Source organism: Pleurodeles waltl, chromosome 3_1, assembly GCF_031143425.1.
Source record: "Pleurodeles waltl isolate 20211129_DDA chromosome 3_1, aPleWal1.hap1.20221129, whole genome shotgun sequence".
NCBI classification, from domain to species: Eukaryota; Metazoa; Chordata; class Amphibia; order Caudata; family Salamandridae; genus Pleurodeles; species Pleurodeles waltl.
The window spans coordinates 614,257,821-614,280,194 of NC_090440.1; the positions used below are offsets into that span (position 1 = coordinate 614,257,821).

At 43.5% G+C, this 22,374-nt stretch overlaps 1 protein-coding gene across 6 annotated transcripts in view; it reads right to left on the bottom strand.

Moving 5' to 3' along the window:
• The window catches only part of CDHR5 (cadherin related family member 5), a 440,889-nt gene that overhangs the window by 243,886 nt on the left and 174,629 nt on the right, over positions 1 to 22,374 (bottom strand). For all 6 annotated transcript variants that reach the window (XM_069223085.1, XM_069223084.1, XM_069223083.1 and 3 more), the window contains exon 6: positions 630 to 740. In XM_069223085.1, the coding sequence (XP_069079186.1) occupies positions 630 to 740 (111 nt within the window). The remainder of the gene's footprint in view (positions 1 to 629; positions 741 to 22,374) is intronic.

Consider the following 22,374-nt stretch of genomic DNA (forward strand, 5'->3'; position numbering starts at 1 on the left):
GCTAAGCACAGAGCCTAAACAAGACAATGGATTGCAAAGGAGGAGGTGGGGGCAGGAGGAGCAGGCTTGGGTGAGGGCAGTACAATGCCAGGTCAGGCACTGTGTCCAACTCCCCCACCCCCTCAATGTGCATTGCTATGGGCATTTTACTTAATTTTAAAAAAACACTAAAAACGTACTGAAAAAAACAAAAGTTACAGGGACGTTATACTTATGACATAGAATGAAAAAAAAAGCTACGAACTCACTAAAAAAAAACAAAGGTTAAAGGGATGTTATAGTTAGGTCCAGATTTTACACACACAAAACCATAGAAATTCAGCTATTATAGTTAGAATTATTTCATGTAACTATAACTCACGCCCTCGCCATGCACTTCTATGTACCCCAGATATTACATCATCCATGACATCTTCTATGACATCATTGATAATATCACTGTAACATTTGCAGTAAAATTATTGATGCATGGTGAGGGCACGAGTTATAGTTACCTTAGGGTACAAGTAACACCCCTAACACCCTCCCTTAAGCTACGGCCCTGCCTATTGGCTTTGCCAAAGAATATTAACAAGGAATTTGCATATAGAAATGGTCTCCAATACTCCTCTGCCAGGAGTCAGACTCACCCGAGCGTAGAGTAGAAACTGTGCATGTGTAAAAACATCATAATCCAGTGCACCGCTCAATTCAATGGTAGGGGAATTAACACCGGCTAGTCTGAATTGACTGGACCCATCCTGTGGAAAAAGGGATATAATTTAATTCAAATAACTAGATGAATTTAATTTATTACAGAAGCATTTTTCACTGATTTTGAAATACGATGCATTGAAGGCAGAACTGACAAGAGAATTTGTAGCTGACACTGCCAAGCTATTCAAACGTGGGGAGACACTTTCTCAGACCTCTGGGGGACTCTTACCGACACACTTCTGGTCCTGCTCCCTGCATATCCTGAGACGTAGTGTAACACAGGCAGGCAAAATTCAAATCAGCAGGAGCTCGAGAAGTGTTTAGAAGTATTAATAGCCAAGACCTTTTGATTTTACTGAAATTCTATATATTATGTACTAACATTTGCATTTTTCTTCCACGCACTACAATATACAGTATGGGCACTTAAGACACTGACTAGCTTCGCAGCGAGTTATGGCATTTCTTACTTTCTCAAGCAGCACCTCCGCATTCGAAGTAGTTCCCTTTTCTAGCACAATGTGTGTTTTTTGAGAACACAAAATAATATTGTTTTTAGCCAATCTTTTTATGGGTGAGCGCAAAGCGCTCAGTCCATTCAGTAATCTCTTTTTGGGCTTCAAACCACACCCATTTCACGTCAGTCACTTACATTGGTGTGTGGGCTTGCCTTTTAAAATCCACTTGCTTTCATTTGTGTAATGCATGCATACCTCATGACTTTTCCGGTGTTTAGCCCACCTATACAGCACCGGTAAACTACTAGAAACATACGAGGCTCGATGTTTTGAGCCTGGGGTCTGGGCTACTTTACCGGTTTATTTTCCACGCAGCGCCATCGCGCAGCATTTTACATAGTGCGATCCTGCTCAGTTTCTTTTTCTTTACACCGCTAACAGCTCTAACTCGAGCAAATGCAAGACCCGTTGCATTGAAAATGCTTGTTGCGGGTGAGCACACAGCAGCTCCCCCGATAACAAAGTTTACAAAAATCATGCCAAAAAAAAGCAAGTGTTGATGAAGCCAGAAAAAAAATTGGGAGCCAAACACCAGATCTACTGGTTTGCCTATGATTGCCTATGCTTGTTTATTTTGTGTTCGTGTATTTTTAATAAAAGAAAAAACAGCACTGCATGGTCGTTGATAGAACAAAATGCAGGGGGTGGAATAAGGGGCAGCACAGATCTTGCCACCAGGTGACATCTGTCACAACCTTCTATTTGTTACAGAGTATAAGAGAGTAGGGCACTGAGTGGAAACAAGTGTATTTTACGAATTCTGTTTGCTTTCTCCTCCTGCCTTCATGACCTACCACTGACCACCCTCACTTGAGTTGGACACAATGCGTCTAGTGGCATGATGCAAACTAAAACCTTGACCCCCGATAAATCTGCTCTTCTTGGAATAGGGACTATTGTGGAACTTCATTGCACAAAATAAATGGCCAGGGAGGCAGGCTGTAATTTTTACCACCTGGGCAACAACACCAGATTCGGTGGAGTTATACAGCACGCATTGGCGAATCCATTATGTTTGGAGTTCAATTCTAGCCTTTGGATTTTGTTAATGCTTGCTTTGTTTCGTCATCGTTATTGTAAGACTTGACTGATCTAGGAGCTGTCAGTCCCTCATAAAAAAAATACACTAGCTAAAAGCAAACAATTTTTGATCTCAAAAACACACATTGTTATAGTGGCCCCTGTCACTGAAGGGATCCACTTTGTGTGTTGATATGCTCCTTGTAAAACAGAATGCACCACCCTGAAGTTAGCCAATAGTTGAAGGGGACATTAAAATGAGTTTGACACATCATTCTAGCAAAATCCAAAGGTCTTGGCTAACCTCAGACCTTAAAAACTCTCACCCCACATGTACGGTAAAATAGCCCATTTCGCTGTAATGTAAATGGCTTCTACTGTGCCTGGTCTAATTTAACTTGTCGTTTTCATGCTGCCTGCAGACATCAAGAAACGTCATATGCTTATTTCTTCCATTGGTTTCTGTCCAGCGCTATTTTTCTAGCCAATCCATAACAAGGGCAGAGATCTCTGAGTGAATTTAGGTTTCAAAATTGTTAATTAGCATAAAGATGACATCACAGGGAAATTATATGACGTGGTCTTTAGCCTGATAATGAAATCAAAATAATGGCATCATGTCATGTTACCTCGACAGGAGTCAGTATCTGCACTGCCTCTTTCCACAGGCACACTGGTTTGCCAACAAATCAATTGCATTTCCCTGTTGTCTGAGAACCCCCTCCAAAGCCAGATGTGCTGTCTTAGACACATACTAATCAGGACCAAGCACGCTTTAACAGTGATCAACTGAGCTGGTCACATTCTGTGAGGCCTGAGCACACTGGGTGCTTGGAGTGGAGGAAGCAACATTGAAAGGTCACCCTCTGGGCTACTCCAACAGGTGGGAGGAACTTGCAAAATCAGGTCAGGTACTAGTAGATGGGGAGGGTGTCAGTAGGGCTAATGGACATTGAGTGACAGGGCAAGATGAGAAGAGTCCTCTCCCATTAGAAAAGAGCCAGGAACCGTACCTTTGTGGTAGATACTGCTGATTGGGGCCTTTGAGGATAGTGGTCAGCGTAGATATTGGGTGCTGGTGGTATTGTCAAATGGTGAGGGAACAAGATAAGATATAGTTGTTGGAGTGCTTATAGCACTCCGTGATGCAGGGAGGGAAGACTGGATAATCGCTAGATCAGGGGTCTTGATCAGGGCATGGGTCCCCCAGAGGGCCAGGCAGGTGCTAACGTCTGCAGAAGGGGTTGCAGCAGCAGTTTTTGTCTGCCCCCCGCATCAAAAAGTGCAGAAAATACCTCCAAAAAGTCCTGTTATGGGTCGTGATGAAGGGGTGAGTGTGAATAGGCAGATGTAGGGGAATAGCTGCATTGGGCTTCTCGGATACTGGCAAAATAAAATGGAGGCTCCAGTTTGCATCGGGAGCATCCTCAACTGTTGCAGCAAAGAACCGCGTAGCCACCACTGGTCTTTTGGTGGGTTGCGCTAGTGGGAATGATACAGAGATGTGACCAAGGGTAGAACATGGTCCACCACAGAGAAAGAAGCCTGATTTGTCTGCTGATGCAACAGACATGCAAGATCTGGTGGGAGGAGACAGATCGAAAGTATTCAGGGACACACTGAGAAGAAAGAAGGAGTGGGATTCTGTAGACAAAGAGGTGGGGAAGTCTGGCTTAGCACGCACAGTGATGCCCTGTTAAAGAATATTACAGATGCCAGTGGAGAGCGGAAGGAGGTACTAATAGAAGTTTCGGGTGGGAGAGGAAGGAGAGAGATAAATACAGGATGGAAACATACAGGATGAAAATTGGCTGACACACCCACAGAGTGGGACAGTGATAGTGGGCATAGGGAAGAAGGGGCTGAGAGCACTTGGGGTCAGGAGACAGCAAATGAGGTTGAAGGTAGGAGTAGGACATGCTCAAGTGATAGGGCATGGTGATAGGACAGGTCAGGAGTTGCAGAGTGTAGGGAGATGGGGGTGGGTGAGAGATGAGTGTGAAGGTGAGTAAAAAGTGTTGAGAAAGTTGCAAACTAGTGAGGTGGCAGACAGAAGTCTACGATTGAGCAGGTCTGGCTCAAAGTTAGAGGTTCATTTTGATGGCAACTACAGAGACTGGGAAGGTTTTGTTGCTCTACTCTCCCGAAAGCTAGTTCTGGGTGCCTAAACTATTGATGGATGGGTACTGGCATTAAGGACAGAAAGATGGTCTAGTGAGGCCCATTAATTTCTAAATGATCCCCCAGGATTCTACTAGTGGTTGTGGTGTTTGGGATGGTGGGGTGAAAACATGGAGAGTTATCTGGTTTAAGTGAAGTGAGGGAGGTGGAGAGAAATATGAAAAGCATGGAGGAGACACATTTGGAATATGGAGAAGATTTGGATGGTGTGGAGGAATGAGAGTTTGTTAATGAGCCTAGACAATGCTTATTATAACATGAATTGCAATAGTGGTTAGAATATGCATGGGGATGGAGTCGGTGCACAGCAGTTAACACTAGTCGGGAGATTGGTATTTTATGTGTGCTGGAGAAGAGGAAAACACAATAAATAGGAGGCGGAATAAATAAAAAGATGGTGCCACATGTGCGGATGGCTTCTGAGCTAGCCCAAAACTGAACTCTGTTAGGCACCTTTAAGTAAGCGAAAGGGGTAGCAGAGGTGGTTGAGTAGGGGGGAAGAGGGGGAAGAGGGGGAAAAAAAGTGTATGGGAAATTGAGAAAAGGAAAAAGTGTTTTTGGATGAAAGCATCATGAGCTGAGGTGATTGTAGTCAGTGACTTCAAGAGGGAGACAGCAGATGGCATGTCTGCTGGTTTGGATAAAGATGAGGCTAAGAAGGAGAGTAAAGAAATAGAGCACAAGCCACATCCTTATATAGGAATTATGCATTTGTAGGGGGCTCTTTTGACTGCAACCACTAAAGAAAAGATTTGAAAAGTGCATTACACTGAAGTTTTCAAGTTACCACATAGGCATGTGTAGATCAATAAGGGGTCATAGGAGGAGGAATTGGAGTTGTCTAGAAGGCTTAAAATTCTTACTAACATTAAACATTGGACAGCAGCATTCTTTTTTCTGCTATTGCTATTTTGAAAAATTACATGAGCACTGTGTAGAGCAATTTAAAATATATAGATATAATAAGGAAGCCCTAAATGATACTTGGTGGACTTGCTTGAATACAATATGATGAGGAATTTAGGGTGGGGCTTGCAGAGGATGCTAACTGTAAGTGGGGAAAGAATGACATAGATTTGTGGCTCTAGTGGATGGCACCTATAAGCCCAGCACCTACAACATACATGCAAGTAGCCTTCCTTTGATCTAGTGTCCCTATCAGGGGCCTCCCACCCGCGCAGGGGTGGGAGATATTTGGAGGGGACAGTCAGGGCGGGAGGTGCATTTTGGGCCTTTAGTAGTCTTCTGCAACAGGGAGCATTGCAAATTTAAACATGAGTGCTCTAGATGTGGAGCAAAGCACCCTCTTACCGACTGGTTTAGTAACACAGGAGGTTGGTCGGTCACTGGGAGGAAGATAGTGGGGGAGGGTCAGACAGGAAAAGGCTCTTATTCCAGCTGAGATTAATAGGTTCCAGTTTCCCTCAACTGAGGTTCCATGTGAGTTAGAATGTGGTTTTGTTACAGATTTTATGTAAGGATACGGAGGCCTAGGACAACGCATTGTGCAGAGAATTTATTATGTCCAAAAGACCACCCTGGAATAGAACAGAACAAATTGGACAAGGAGTTCTAGAAGTGTAGCTTTGAGGGACCATTTTCAAAGTGGCCTTTAAAGTACTTGACATTTTCACCCATTGGACTGGTTTCCAAAAAAGCAGAAGGGTCAATTTTTGTCTAATTCAGCACTTGCCTTAGCCAGTGCAGGCCTCAGTGAATGATTTTATTGCTGAAGAATTGACAGTGGTTCATTATGCTTTGGTTAACAATGCACTTGCGATGGTGAAAACAGGAGGTGCAGGTGCGTTCATGCCAAAGCCTGATGTTAAGTCTTCATTTCACCTTTTGCCAGCTCATCCTGATCAGTTTGAGCTTTAAGGTATTTAGTTTTAGAGACCATTTTATGTTGACATGATGTTGCCTATGACGTGTCCCATCTTGGAGCAGTTAAGCACTTTTTTTGCAATGGTTATTTGAATGATTACCCATGTTTAAGGCTGGAAATTAATTACACACTACTTGGATGATTTTGTGGTGCTGGAATGGAAAGCAAGAATGTGCGAGGAGTTTTACAAGTATTTCAAGAGCTGGTGTCAGATATCGGAGTTCCTTGGGCCTCAGAAAAGATGCTGGGGCCGGTTACAGTGTTGACATTTCCTGGCACTAAGCTAGGCTTTGTGGCCATGGAGGCCAGACTGCCGTCTGAGAAGATGGATCTTGGACACCAACCTCACTGTGAAGCCCCAGCTCAACGTCAACACCTCCTCATGCTTCCACATCCTCCGCATGTTACGTACAATTTTCAAGTGGCTCCCACTGGACATAAGACATAGTATCACATAGACCCAAATCACAAGAAGATTAGACTACGGCAGTGCACTCTACATCGTCTTCACAGCCCATCTTTTTTCACAGACTTCAAACCCTCCAAAATGCCACCAGACTCATCCTTGACCTCCTGCCCTGACCCCACACCACACCACTCCTCAGAGAGCACCACTGGCTCTTCATCCAGAAGTGCTGCCAGGTCAAACCTCTCACACACACACTCAAGTCACTACACAACACAGGACCCTCATACCACAATTACCGGCTTTACTTCCACCAAACCCAACAGACAACTTTGCACAGCTACTTGGCTTGCACATACCCATCATTCACAGAAGCAGAAAAGGAGGTTGATCATTCTCCTACCAAGCTGCCAAATCCTGGAACAACCTCCTCAACAGGACCTCCTCCTCTCCTCTTGGATTCCTCAAGATACTGAAAACCTGGCCATTCAATTAGTCTACTTGCAGGACCAAGGACTCTGCCTGTATTCAGGCCCAGCCTCATCACATGCCTACACTCACCTACTCAGCACCTTAATACTCTCACAGATGACAGGTAGCTTATTACAAATCCACCTTACATTACATACTACAGTGGTGCTTTGGAGTGTGTTTGGCAAAGAAACAGTTGGCAGTGAGGATGATACAGGTGTTACTAGGGCACTAGAATTTTGTCTGCTGGGTGATAACAGCAGGAAGACATTTCGCAAGCGCCTATGTTAGGTGTTTTCAGCACAGAGGCTCCCTCATCACAGAATATAGTTATCAGCAGGAGTGGGAGTAGATCTGAGCGTGTGGCTCTCTTTCTTGAAATACTTCAGTGGTGTGCAGATATTAAATCTGGGTGATGAGGCAGAGTGAAGCATCCAAATATCGCTGGGTGGGGTGGGTGGTTCTAGTTTCAACCATTCTTGCAAAGGAAATGTTGCGTGAAATCTGTGCTTGATGACAAGAGGTAAGAAGGTAGACGCATTGCCTTTTTAGAGTTTTTCCTTTGATAGTGGCACTGATTTTGTGGGGAAGTACATTAAAAACAGGAAGGTGTCAATCAATGTGGATACCATGTCAGTTGTACACATAGGTCCTGATTCACAAACTGCATTTTGTAGTACTTAAAATAGTACTACAATAGTACAACTTACAAAATGCTATTCAGAAACCTCCAACTCCACCTCTCCTATGTGGAGATCCTCACACAAGTAAATAGTACTTACTTGTATATGTGGGAGGGACGGGGGAGTGGATGCAAAAGTGGGCATAATTGCACTAAATGGGAAGGGCTACAGTGGTTACAGTGAGGAGTAAGGAGTGGTTTTGAGAGGGCTAGGGGGTTAGCGAGGGATGTGCGCACACACAGAAAAGAGTAAGTCCATTCCTATTCACAAACTGCACTTCCAAAGGTTCCAAAGTTACGATAGCCATAAAAATCCCCAAACAGTAGTAAAGATACTATAGTTCAAAGCTAGAGTGAGTTCAGCACCACACTTGGCCAACCACAGGTACTTCAACATTCTCCCACAGACAATAATGCAGGTGGGGGCTTCAAAAACTCATAGGATTTAATATTAAATTAAATAAAACTAGTTAAAATGTTAAAAAACTAAAAATAAAGCATTTCTTCATTTTATTTGAAAATATTGTAATAATATTTTTTGGATTCAAAAATGAATGTAACCTTTTTATTAAAACATGATGTAATTGTTTTGAGTAATTCTATACACCACTTTTAATCATTAATAATACTTAATAATAACATTGTTTTTTAATTTAAGAAAAAGTTTTTTTATGGAAAGATCAGCAAAATAATTTTAAATTAATAAATTAAAAACATTTACATTTTAAATTGAAAATAATTGTTGAGTTTTTCATTTAAAAGAATATACAACCTTAATTTAAACTAATATTGAACATCAAATATGTTACCATTTTTATTTTATTTTATTCTTCATACTATACTTTACAATAGGAAGATCACTGCCACTGGGGCAGAGATCTCATTGTGCTTTAGTAGTGGGAAAATGTAAAAAGTGTATTCAAATTTACCAAAATTTACCAAGATGGTGGTCGCACTCTGAGAGTGCTCTGGATCCCTTTGTCATCCGACACCATCCACTTTGATGCCAGACCCTGAGTTCATTACTTACGCCCACTTAGGAACTCCCCCTCGCACTATTGGTAAACGTTCTGTGAGGGCACCCGCCGGAGTGGGGCAGGGATGATGACGCAGAAACGAAGGTTTTACATTTATTAGCGCATAAACGTAGTGCCGCAATAATCAAGTGTGACTTTAACCGAACTAATAAAGATTGTACAGGGACAAATGTGCCCTCAGAGTAGTTCGCCAACATTTATAAGCGTGCTTTATATAACGTGATGTATTAGAATTGTACTAATCTGACATAACCGTAAACGTGTGCCATGATTTGCTTGTTTGAAATGTTTTAACTTAGCATAACTTTAGTGGAGGCTTCGGCCTAGTTGCCTTGTCTCACGGTTTAGATGCTCGTGTTTTTCTAATGTGCTAATAAAACGTGTATTCTTGCTTGAAGCTGTACTTTTCCAGTGAGATCGGTTCACATGCTTATCTTTAATGTTTCGTGCCAGCCTGGCATCTTCTTCTTTGCTCCAAGGTCAATCTGCAGGTGCAGACAATGGAAGCTCTGAAAGTGAGTTAATTGGTAAAATATGTTGCAACTTACGTTCCAGACTCCAAGGATAATGTATGCCTAGGTAGAAGCTTGTGAATTGTTGTTTTTGATTGGACAATTTGAAGCCAACCTATGAATCCTCCAATGGAAGACCCTACTGGATTTGAACTGTTGATTATTTAAACCCGGTGCACAAGAAGAAAGCAGCCATTAGCCATCGGCCATTGCAGCCATTACCCATTGCACCCATTGAGGACATTGCAGACATTGCAGCCATTATGGCCCATCTTGCCGACCTCGTCATTTTGCCATATTCTACGATGCCAATTGATGTTCGACGCCATTTTAAATGAGACTTTGATGCTTTCTCTAATCGAGAGAAAGAGACTTTAAGTAATTCTTGCCCTAGAGACTTTAACTTTGATTTGCCCCTTTGCATGAAGTAGTAGTTTTGTCCTTTTATCTTGCCGCTGTGAGGCAATTGCCCCGTCCACCCTGCCCCTTTGCCCCCGTCCCATGCTGATGGAAACCGGTACCTGTGAGACGAAGACTTCCTTGAATGCTGATTGAATTTGGTAAATATGAAAGGAAAATGTACAATTGCATTGTGTTTCTTTTTAGGTAACCAACTGCTGATTTTTGATAAGAGCCCTAGTTAGGAGTTTTCCAAATTAATGTTGCTAAATTGTTTTTGCATGAAATCCCACATGCAGATGCTAATTTGAGGCTAGATGAGGATTCATTTGTTGCACGATGCAATTTGAGACCTTGTTATGCTGACTAATGTATGCAATTAGCCCATTAAAGATTATAGTTTTAGTGGTTTGCGTTGCTATCATCGAATGCATTGTTATTCAAATGCTGCATAGATTGCATCTTTTTCGCCGTTATGGACAGCTATTAATGTTCATTTACATATATCATTTGGTGTTGAGACACATTTATATCGTGCTAGCTTTGTTAATATAGGGAAATAAATTCATTAACTTTGAATAAACTGGTGTGGTTATTCATGACCGGAAGGTCATGGTTCGCCGAAATGTTTTCTGGATTAATTGTGAAGTGTTATGTTGATCAGGGCATTGCTTATGTTCGTTATTGATTATTGATTTGATTAAATTGATTACTCTCGGGTGAAGAGAGCCCCACTTGGTCACAAGATTCATCGACCCAAGAGCGTCCAAATACAGGTAATTTATTAGGACGGGACGCTCTATCAGTAGATGGTAGCAGAGGAGGGTTTCGCCCTTTGGGACCCCACTCGAGAGGTAACGGTTACGCCCTTTGGGACCCCACTCAAGAGGTGACGGTTATGCCCTTTGGGACCCCACTCGAGAAGTATATGGTGTTGAATTAGATTTTTCTTGGGTAAAACAGATTGAGAGAATGATGATGCCCTAAGTCCCCCGCGACTTTCCCGGGATCTCGGAGCTTGCGAATGGAGAGAATGGAGGTGTGAAATCGGCGTTGGCGGTACTAGTGACGGTATGAGTGAAGTTAGGATTTTGCGCTTGCACAGCTTATTGCCGCAGATCGTTTGAAAAGGTTGCGAGGATTTTAGAGAATAGCGGAGGTGCGACTCCGAGTGTGAGAGTAGGGAAGTCGTCGAACTTCATGTGCATGTGGCGCTTTGTGCAGAAAAAGGTCCACGTGGTTGTTGTTGTTGAGACGGGCCCTGCGAGGTCAAGAGACTCCGGAGTATGTTGAAAAGTGTATGAGACACTTGTTTTATGTTGTGGTCTGGTCGGTTTAATAGGTTGACCGGGCGTGGTCAACGAGTCGGTACGTGTGTTAAGGGAGTGAAAGAAAACTTCGACTTCGGGCTTTGACAAATTCTAAGTGCACTAGAATAGATCACTGACAAGTTGAGAGCAGAGTCTGCGGGTCAGAATTTGCTTGCGAAAGTGGGGACCGAGAAAGATGGAATAACTGCCGAGGCTAGTGAAAAATCCCTAAGGTCCTGAAGCGATTGTGTTACCCTTCCTGTAGTAAACCGACAGATCTGTTTTATTATTATTTGGTTGCTCGCGATACATGCCAGAAGTTGTTACGAGAGGAGCTGAGTGAAGGAGGACAAGCCGCGAGGCTTTGTCAGCCGCAGAGTGTGTGAGTGTGACGTCACTATGAGCCGCGCTGGGATAGGTTGGTTGCAGAGAAGGGTCGCGCACGGATTGGACGCAGTCCGTGGGGGCTCGATTGGAAGGGGAAAGGCAAGCGAAGAGTATTCCGGGAATTAAAGTCACTTATTGATTACAAATTTTGTGAAATAAAAGACGAGAAAATGAAATTTTTTAAAGCATTAAAGAGTGCGATGAAGGGGGAATCTTACATTAAAGCGAGTGTAGGAGAGGAGACGCCACCCGAAGGTACACCAGCTTACATTGTAATGGAGGAAAGGGGGGTAGCTCTGTGCCTTTGGCTAAAGCAATGGCACAAGCTGACAGAGAGACATGGGAGTGTAGCGTTCCCGATCCATGGGACATTCAATATAAGGATCCTAGAGAATTTGAGATTCGCGATGTACGACATGAAGGTACCTCCAAGGCCAGCACAGTTTGAGGCTCTAGCGATTTGGGAACTAATGGCTAGACAGCAACAGCAAAAGAAGTTCGAGAACAGGATAAGAAAGGTAGAAAAGACACTAGCGGACGCTAGGTGGGATAATGAACAGAAGGTGTGGAGGTCAGATATATTGCAGGGGATAAAATTGTTTCCCGCAATTGCTAAGGAAGAAGAGGCGACAGGCAAGAAAGCTACCTGTAAGACAAACAGGAGGTGTTCCAAAGATAGAGAGGACGAGGAAAAGTTAAGGAGAGAAGAAGAGTCAGAGGATGAGGAGTTCATCATGCAATTGCTGAACGACCGTCCACCACCTTATGCAGAGAGTGAACAAGGTCCAAGTACCAGTTCTGCCCCTCCGGCACCGGTACAGAATAATGAAACTCCGAATTCAGAAACGCCATCGGGATCTAAGGACCCGAGTTTACTGTTCACCCCGCAGATACCGCAGGTTAGGAGAATATATCCAGATGTGCCTATATTGAAAACAGCAGAAAATTATCAGCCGCAGGTCCCAAGGTACTACAGCAGTGACAACAGTACGGGAATGATTCTAGATCCAACCGTAATGGGAGTACAGAATGGTCGCAACCCAACATTGGCACAAGCTGAATCAACCCAGTTTTTGATGCCTCAAAAGCAGATGCAGGGGGGAACCGCACATGCTCAGATGACGGGGAGTCAGACGGGCATGCCGGCAATGATGACCCATAGTGTGGGAATGAACATGCCTCAGAATCTGGGGAATGGACAGAACCCAGATGCAATATCCCTACCCATTACTGTAGGTCCACCGGTACCTTTGTACATTCAGCTTAACTCAGGTATGAGCGGTCAAGGATCAGTGGTGCAGAATGGGACGGAAAGGAGGTGCATAGAAAACACTCCAGAGACAACTCCGATAGCGGCTCAGCCAACTGGATCTGGGTCCTTGATGGAGTTTAGTCCCATATGTGCTCAGTCAACAGTGGTGAGGTCGAGTCCCCCACTGATGATACCGCTATCATCGAACACTGAAAAGTTGCCGCAACCATCAATGGCAGTCGATGTGAATGCTACACTGATGGGGTTGAATGCGCAACAGCTGACACAGTGGTTCAACAGTCTGAATTCCACACAAAGCTCAGCCAGTGGGAAGGGAGAAGACTATCTGAATAGGGTAAGGTTGAACATGGAAGCAGAAGAATTGGTGGAAGGGACTATGGGTTTGAATAGGTTAGAGTCCTACTCGGAAGAAGAGCTGAGGTATCTATGTCCCAGGATTACGAGAGAAGTGAACAATGTACATAGAAGGTTGCAAGAAATAGCTGACAAAAACGGGGTTGAGATAGACAAGACAAAACACTTGAGCAGGAGCAATAGATTGGATTTCGGGACCACAGACTTTGAACACATGAGGTCAGCAGGCATGAAATTGCACCTTAGAGAATTGCTGCAGAGTGCACAAGTGTGGAGGTGCTTAGACAAATGGGAGAGCAGATGGGCAAAGAAAAAGGAAAAGAGGAAAGACAGTGTCCCAGAGCACAAGGAGAAAAGACCACAGAGTAGTGATGCAATAACCATGTTACCAATGAGGGAGACAGCAGGGGGAAAATTAATACATGTACCGTGGCACAGAAGCGACATTCAGTCTTTTACGGATGATTTTCCCAAACTGAGAGAGAAACCGATTGAATGGTATCAACAGACTGATAGGTTTGTGAAGCTTGCGAAATGTCTTTGGGAAGACCTGAACACCCTCTTTGAGATTGTGGTTCCGGCAGATTTGTGGGAAGACTGCAAAAGGGCTGTAGGTTGGCCGACAAGTGAACCAGAGAGAGACAGGGATACGGGTGCACCATCACCTATGGTAATGAGCTTGTACTATAAGGTGATTGAGCATTTGAAGACGAAGGTTGCCGTGAAAAATGTGGATTGGCAGAAGATTGATCGAACTGCCCAAGAGGCTAAAGAGTCGATTCATGGTTACTATGAGAGGTTGTTGAAGGCGTTCAAGAACTACAGTGGCACGGAAACAATAGAGGCGAAGGACATGCTTTATTTTGTGTTTAGATTTGTGGAAGGGCTGAGACCAGAGATAAGTCAGATGATAAAGACGCATTTGATTTGTTGGCAGTCGAAACCTATTGATGAGGTGTTGAATTATGCGAAATACTGTAGCGACGAAATTGAAGTGAAACAGAAAAGGTTGAAAGAGAAAGTGATGATGATGCAACTTAAAGCAGCTCAGACAGGTTTGCAAGGGTTGCAAGGGTTCCAACAGCAGATACCGCAGCCGCAGCCGCAGGGAAATATGGTGTTTCAGCCACAGGCGAGAGGCAGAGGCAGAGGAGGCTTTGGGAGTAATGGTCCGGATTTGAACACTGTTGTGATTCCGAATGGTGTGCAGGCAATGAAAAGGGTGATGCCGTGTCACGTGTGCGGAATCGTTGGCCATTGGAAACGCGAGTGCCCGATGGTGGTGCAGGAAGGTGCAGGTGTTGGTCAGCAAAACAATGATGTCAATGCATTCCAGACAATGAGGGGACCGAAAATGAGAGGTCCAAACCCAAATTTTCAGACCATAAATCAGCTGCAGGGATTACAGCCCATGCAGCCGCAGCAGATGCAGATGCCCCGTATGCAGATGACGCAAATGCAGCCAATGCAACAGCAGTTTCCCATGGTACCTAATCAGCAAATGCAAATACCTTTGGCACCAGTGAGTCAGCAGCAAGTGATGGTTCCTCCACAGGTCTCGGGTCAGGTGATGAATACAAATGGCACAGTACAACAGTTCCCACTACACAGTGAGAATGGAATAAACAATGTATGGGAGAGTGAAAGTTCAGATGAGGAGGGAAATTGTGTGCTTGCAGCATCCTTGGAAGTTGATCAAAAGGGTCCATATGTGGAGGGAAGAGTTATGGGTCATCGTGTTTCATTCTTGGTTGACACAGGAGCCACACGTTCAACTGTTAGGAGCATTGAAGTACCAAATTTGCCACTCTCAGGGAGAACAGTTCAAGTAGTGGGAGTAGCAAACAGGCACCTGACGAACCCAATCACAGATCCAGTACAAGTCAGAATTGGTAACTATCAAGGGTTACATAAATTTGTGGTATGTGACTCAAGCCCGATAGCACTGTTAGGGAGAGACCTATTGTGCAAATTGGGATGCTCGATTATGTGTTCGGACGATGGAATTAGAATTCAGACGAGCAGTGATGGGGAAGAAGAGGACAGTGTAGAAGGGGATGAGATGGAAACTGTCGATGAAGAATATCCTCTGATTGACCTTTTTCCGATGATAACTGAAGAAGATATTCCAGCTGAATTACGGGAAACAGTCGGAAAGGAAGTGTGGGATATGACAGGAAAAGAGGTGGGATTGGTGAAAGGAGTGGAACCAGTGAAAGTGACCGTAAAACCCAATGTAACCTTTCCCCAGACCCCACAATACCACATGGCACAAGACACCCTCATGAAAGTCGCCCAACTCATTGACGAGTTTGTAAAACAGGGAGTACTGAAAGAAGTGTTAAGCAGTCCATGTAATTCACCAATCATGGGACTAATAAAGCCGAGTGGAAAGGTCCGAATCGTGCAGGACTTGAGGAAAATAAATGACATCATAATTAAATGCTGCCCTGTAGTACCGAATCCAGCTGTGATAATGTTTCAAGTCCCTTGCGATGCCGAGTGGTTCTCAGTCATCGACTTGTCACAAGCATTCTTTTCGGTGCCTCTTCATGAGGACAGCCAATTTCTCTTTTGTTTCAAATTCTTAGACAGAGTTTACAGTTAGTGTCGAATTCCTCAAGGGTTTTCTGAGTCACCGTCAATTTTCAATCAGATTCTAAAGAAAGACTTGGAAGCGTTAGAATTGCCATTCGAGTCAACCCTAGTACAGTACATTGATGACTTACTGATTGCATCTAAGACAGAAAGTGGCTGCACAGCCGACACCATTGCTCTACTGAACCATTTGGGAAGGAATGAACACAAGGTGTCTCCTTCAAAGTTGCAGTTCTGTCAGAAGAAAGTGAAATACTTGGGTCATCAAATAGAGAAAGGGTCACGGAGAATAATGAAGGAAAGAATAACAAGTGTACTTCAAATGAGTCCACCAAAGACGAGGAGGGAGGTGAGGAAGTTTTTGGGGATGGTGAGCTACTGTCGCCAATGGATTCCCAACTTCTCAACTCTAGCAAAGCCTTTACTGAAACTGACCCAGAAGGATGCCTTGGATGAAATTGAGCTGAAAGGAGATGAGATGGATGCTTTTATTGAATTGAAAGAATGCATGTGCAGGGCTCCAGCTTTAGGTATGCCTGATTACACAAAGCCTTTCACATTGTTTTGTCATGAACGTGATGCATGTTCTTTGACCCAAGCCCATGGTGGCATAAACAGACCAGTAGCGTATTTTTCAGCTACTTTGGATCCGGTCGCAGCAGCACTGCCAGGGTGTTTGCGTGCCGTAGCAGCAGTTGGTATCAGCCTCACTCAGAGTGAAGGAATAGTGATGGGACACCCATTAACAGTCATGGTCCCTCACTCAGTTGAGATACTTTTGACCCGCTCCCGAACGCAACACATGACTGGAGCAAGACTCACAAGGTATGAAACAATAATTCTGGGCTCACCGAATGTGCAGCTGAAAAGGTGCACTACGTTGAATCCAGCAACCTTGCTTCCCGGTGAAAATGCTGAAATTGAGAACGCTGAAGACGTCGAGCACGACTGCCTTCAGGTGACTGAATTTTGCACAAAACCCCGACCTGACATTAAGGATACTAAGCTTGATGAAAATGACCAAATTGTTTTTGTTGATGGGTCATGTTTAAGAGATGCATTGGGAATATTGAAAGCAGGATATGCTGTATGTACTGTAACAGGTGTCTTGGAAGCGTCCTGGCTTCAAGGAGTCTATTCCGCACAAGTAGCAGAGCTTGTAGCCCTTACAAGAGCATGCCAACTGTCTACATTGATGAAGGTTACCATTTACACTGACAGTCAGTACGGGTTTGGAATTGTGCACGACTTTGGGCAACTATGGTCACAGAGAGGTTTCCTGACCTCTTCAGGGTCCCCAGTGAAAAACGAGGAGAGAATAAGGGAATTGTTACACGCCATTCAGATGCCAGCCGAAATTGCAGTGGTAAAGTGTAGTGCTCATACAAAAGGACAGGACTATGTTTCCCTGGGAAATGCATATGCGGATCAGGTCGCAAGATTTTGTGCCTTGAACTGTATATTGCTCAGGGATGAATGGAATTTGATAAGTGAGCCAGAGCTCGAACCAGCTGAAGCATTTGCCTTGAAGGTCGTGGATACAATGGATGAACTAAAAGCATTACAGAATAGCGTCAGGGAGGATGAAAGAGTTTCCTGGATTAAGTCACAATGTACAAGGAGACCAGATGAGTTATGGGTTTCAAATGAAGGAAAATATGTTTTACCAAATAGTCTCTTATCGCAGCTAGCGCGGTTCTATCATGGGCAGGCTCACCTAGGGAGAGATGCCATGATAAGATTGTTCAAAACTGATTGGTTTAACCCCAGATTCCGTCAAGTTGCAGAAGAAGTTTGCCATCGTTGTGTCATTTGTCAGCAGATGAACCAAGGAAAGGGAACGGTTGTGAACGTGAGCCACATTGGCAGGGCGGGTGGCCCGTTCAGCAGAATGCAGATGGACTTTATTGAGATGCCTGTGCATGGAGGTCTGAAGTATGTGTTGGTGATTGTGTGCATTTTTAGTCACTGGATTGAAGCATACCCCACACGTAGAAATGACAGCCTTACAGTTGCAAAACTATTGTTGAGGGAGTTGATACCACGTTTCGGATTCCCGATCTCTTTAGAATCAGATAGAGGAAGTCACTTCAATAACGAGGTGATAAAGTTACTTTGCGCAGCGCTGAACATTGAGCAAAAACTGCATTGTAGCTATCGCCCTGAAGTCTCAGGACTGGTGGAACAAATGAATGGTACACTGAAATCAAGAATGGCGAAAATATGTGCATCGACAAATTTGAAATGGCCTGACGCATTGCCTTTGGTGTTAATGTCAATGAGAAACACCCCTGACAGAAAGACTGGATTGCCCCCGCACGAAATTCTCATGGGCAGGGCCATGAGACTTCCTGCAGTTCCCGCAAACGCGCTTTTGAATATTACAGATGATATGGTGTTAGACTACTGCAAAGGTCTGGCTGACGTGGTTCGCTCTTTCTCTCACCAGGTGGAAGCAACCACCTTGTCACCGATCCAAGGTCCAGGACACACACTGAAAGCAGGTGACTGGGTCGTGATAAAGAAGCACGTGAGGAAGTCGTGTCTGGAACCCCGTTGGAAAGGCCCTTTCCAAGTGATCCTGACGACCACTACCGCTGTGAAGTGTGCGGGAGTTCCCAACTGGATCCACGCCAGTCATACAAAGAAAGTGTTGTGTCCCACAGATGAGGAAGTTGAAGCGCTGAAACTGCCAGTACCTGATAACAAAGTGCCGAGCGCTGAGACAGAGCAAAACAGAACTAGAAGCGAACAGGCAGAAATAGAGGAGAGAGAAATATTTTCTGAGGACGAAACAACCGGTTCACTTGGGGAAGACCAAGGAAAAACCTCAGACAGCGACGAAGCAGCTGAAAGTGACAAAGAGCCTGAAGAAAGTAACGGTGACAAAGGGCTCGAAAGAGGTGAAGAAGCAGGAGAGCCTGATCAGAGGAGGGCTTTCCCAGAAGCAGACGGTACAGAAAAAGAAAAGGAAAACCTGATTGACTCCCCAGAAGGAGGGGACAAGGCAGAACAGAACGAAACTGTTCAAACTTCTTCAGAAGAGATCGAAGGTCCATCAAGTGGACACAGTGCAAAGAGAAGACCAAGTATATCACCAGTAAAACTAAGAACTAGAGAAACGTTGAACGACAGTGAAGGGCCAAGAGTGAAAGAGAAAAGAAAGGAAGTGTCTGTCGTGGTACCAACATCGAGTGAAGGAAAAGACTTGGCCAAAGAGGAAAGTACCAGTGAAGCAGAATCAAAGAGAGATGCAAAATTGAAAAGGAAAAGGATACCAAACAGGAGATATTCCGGTCCAGAATGGGCATATGTAGTCAATGACGATTGGACCGATGAATTTGTATCTCTTAGCCTCGAGAACGAAGAAGAAGAGATACCAATAGGAAAGAAAAGTTTTATGGACACTATTGATTGAAAAAAACTGATAAATGACATTGCTTGCTATAATCTAACGTGATACAACCAGCTGAGACATTGCTAAACCGGATGAGACATTTGTTAACTTGATAAGACTTTGATAACCTGATTGACTCTTAAACCCGATTTGAGACAACGTTGCTAACTGATAAAAGACTGAGTTATTGCTGAATTGAGACAAATGCTGCTAACCGATAAGTGACTGGGCTCCTGAAGAAAACTGTGTGAACATTGCACTCGTTCAGCTTTGTAACTAATTGCTAAATCGTTTCTTTATAGGTGCTTCTAGCTCTCTGATTCTATACAGATCATGACTAAGTACGCTACACAAAACAGTAGAGTGAAATATTGTAAATATGCGTGTATAGGCTTGATAACTGCATGTGTACTAATAATAATGGCAATAGTGCTTGCAACGCGTGGTAAGGGTGAGAATGAGAAAATGTATGCTTCTACTTCTGCTCCTGTTACTGTCACTGAACTAACCGCATTGAAAAGACTAGAATTAGATGAGAGACACTTGCATGATAAGAAGGAACTTTCATATAATGTTTTCTATCGCCTACTAACAGAATATGTTGAGACTATGGATGCGAAAGATTGTTATGTGTGTACACAGATACCGACATCGGTAACGGAAGGGGTGACTTATCACCACATGCCTCTTACATATGGGATTACATGTAGTTTAGTAACTTCTAGATTTTATGGTCAAACTAACATACAGTATTTTTATTCAAATTATGATGTTACCTTTGCATATGTTCCTATAATAACGCAACTAAGCCAGATTGCTAAAGATTGGAATGCTAAAATAATGAGGGAATTTTTCGAGCCAATGCAACCTTTTGAAACAGCTCACGCTCATAGGGAAAACCTTACCTGCTCGCTCTCTGCAGTAGAAATAAGCTTTTTAGATCGCACAGATGATAGAAGGGCACAAATGAATGCGAAATTAGAAAAAGAGCTAAGTAAGAGGACTTCAGTAGATAATTATGCTTTTGCCGCAATAAAAACACAAGGGAAAATAGCTTTAGACGCTTGGCATGTATGGAAATTTTGTATATATCGTGGTGAATCTTATTATGATAACATTTTCGTGGGAGCGAGTGAATGTAAACATACGTTTATCTTTAAGGCCAAATGGACATTCATGCTGAACGGACTTGACCCTGTCATACCTGGTGTATATTACATTTGTGGGCATAATGCCTATTATCGTCTTCCAAAGGGATGGTGGGGGAGATGTTATTTGGGTATAGTGTTCCCAAAGGTTTATCAACTGGATGACCTATCGGTGATTCCAAAGACGCCTGGATCTCATCGTATCCAGAAAAGAGAGACCGCAGCTGCTGTGGTAGGAGATATATTTGGAGCCATGATTCCTTCATTGGGAGTTGTGTTGAATTCCATCAAAATAAGAAAGTTGTCTACTATAGTGGATAACATGTTGACAAAGTTTTCAGGTGCTATAATACTGATGGATGCTGAACTTGCAGCAGAAAGAGCTATGACTCTTCAAAACAGGCTTGCCCTAGACATTCTTTTAGCAAAGGATGGCGGCGTTTGCAAAATGCTTGGTGCGCGTCACTGTTGCACGTATATACCAGACAGCAGTGTGAAGATTAAAACAATGCTTGCAAATCTAACAAAAGAGAGTGCAGACTTGAAGGAATTGAAAGAACCAGGAGTTTGGGAGAAGGTTGGAAAGGGAGTTGCTTCAGTGGGAAATTGGCTTGGTGGCATTTGGAATGGAATATTACTAAAAATAATACAGGGAATACTAATAGTACTAATTTGCATCTTTGGGATTTGGGGAATAAAGAGGAGAATATTAATGATCATGGCAAGAATTAAAAGAAGGAAGGAAGAGAAAATAATGAAAAGAATGGCAGAAGAATACAAGGCAAGAACAAGGGGAACTAAAAGGCAAAGAGAACTGACAGAATTTTAATGGAATAAAATTTGTGGGAATGGTTTTGTGTGATGACAAATAGTCATCAGAGGAGGGATTGATGACGCAGAAACGAAGGTTTTACATTTATTAGCGCATAAACGTAGTGCCGCAATAATCAAGTGTGACTTTAACTGAACTAATAAAGATTGTACGGGGACAAATGTGCCCTCAGAGTAGTTCGCCAACATTTATAAGCGTGCTTTATATAACGTGATGTATTAGAATTGTACTAATCTGACATAACCGTAAACGTGTGCCATGATTTGCTTGTTTGAAATGTTTTAACTTAGCATAACTTTAGTGGAGGCTTCGGCCTAGTTGCCTTGTCTCACGGTTTAGATGCTCGTGTTTTTCTAATGTGCTAATAAAACGTGTATTCTTGCTTGAAGCTGTACTTTTCCAGTGAGATCGGTTCACATGCTTATCTTTAAGGTTTCGTGCCAGCCTGGCATCTTCTTCTTTGCTCCAAGGTCAATCTGCAGGTGCAGACAATGGAAGCTCTGAAAGTGAGTTAATTGGTAAAATATGTTGCAACTTACGTTCCCGACTCCAAGGATAAGGTATGCCTAGGTAGAAGCTTGTGAATTGTTGTTTTTGATTGGACAATTTGAAGCCAACCTATGAATCCTCCAATGGAAGACCCTACTGGATTTGAACTGTTGATTATTTAAACCCGGTGCACAAGAAGAAAGCAGCCATTAGCCATCGGCCATTGCAGCCATTACCCATTGCACCCATTGAGGACATTGCAGACATTGCAGCCATTATGGCCCATCTTGCCGACCTCGTCATTTTGCCATCTTCTACGATGCCAATTGATGTTCGACGCCATTTTAAATGAGACTTTGATGCTTTCTCTAATCGAGAGAAAGAGACTTTAAGTAATTCTCGCCCTAGAGACTTTAACTTTGATTTGCCCCTTTGCATGAAGTAGTAGTTTTGTCCTTTTATCTTGCCGCTGTGAGGCAATTGCCCCGTCCACCCTGCCCCTTTGCCCCCGTCCCATGCTGATGGAAACCGGTACCTGTGAGACGAAGACTTCCTTGAATGCTGATTGAATTTGGTAAATATGAAAGGAAAATGTACAATTGCATTGTGTTTCTTTTTAGGTAACCAACTGCTGATTTTTGATAAGAGCCCTAGTTAGGAGTTTTCCAAATTAATGTTGCTAAATTGTTTTTGCATGAAATCCCACATGCAGATGCTAATTTGAGGTTAGATGAGGATTCATTTGTTGCACGATGCAATTTGAGACCTTGTTATGCTGA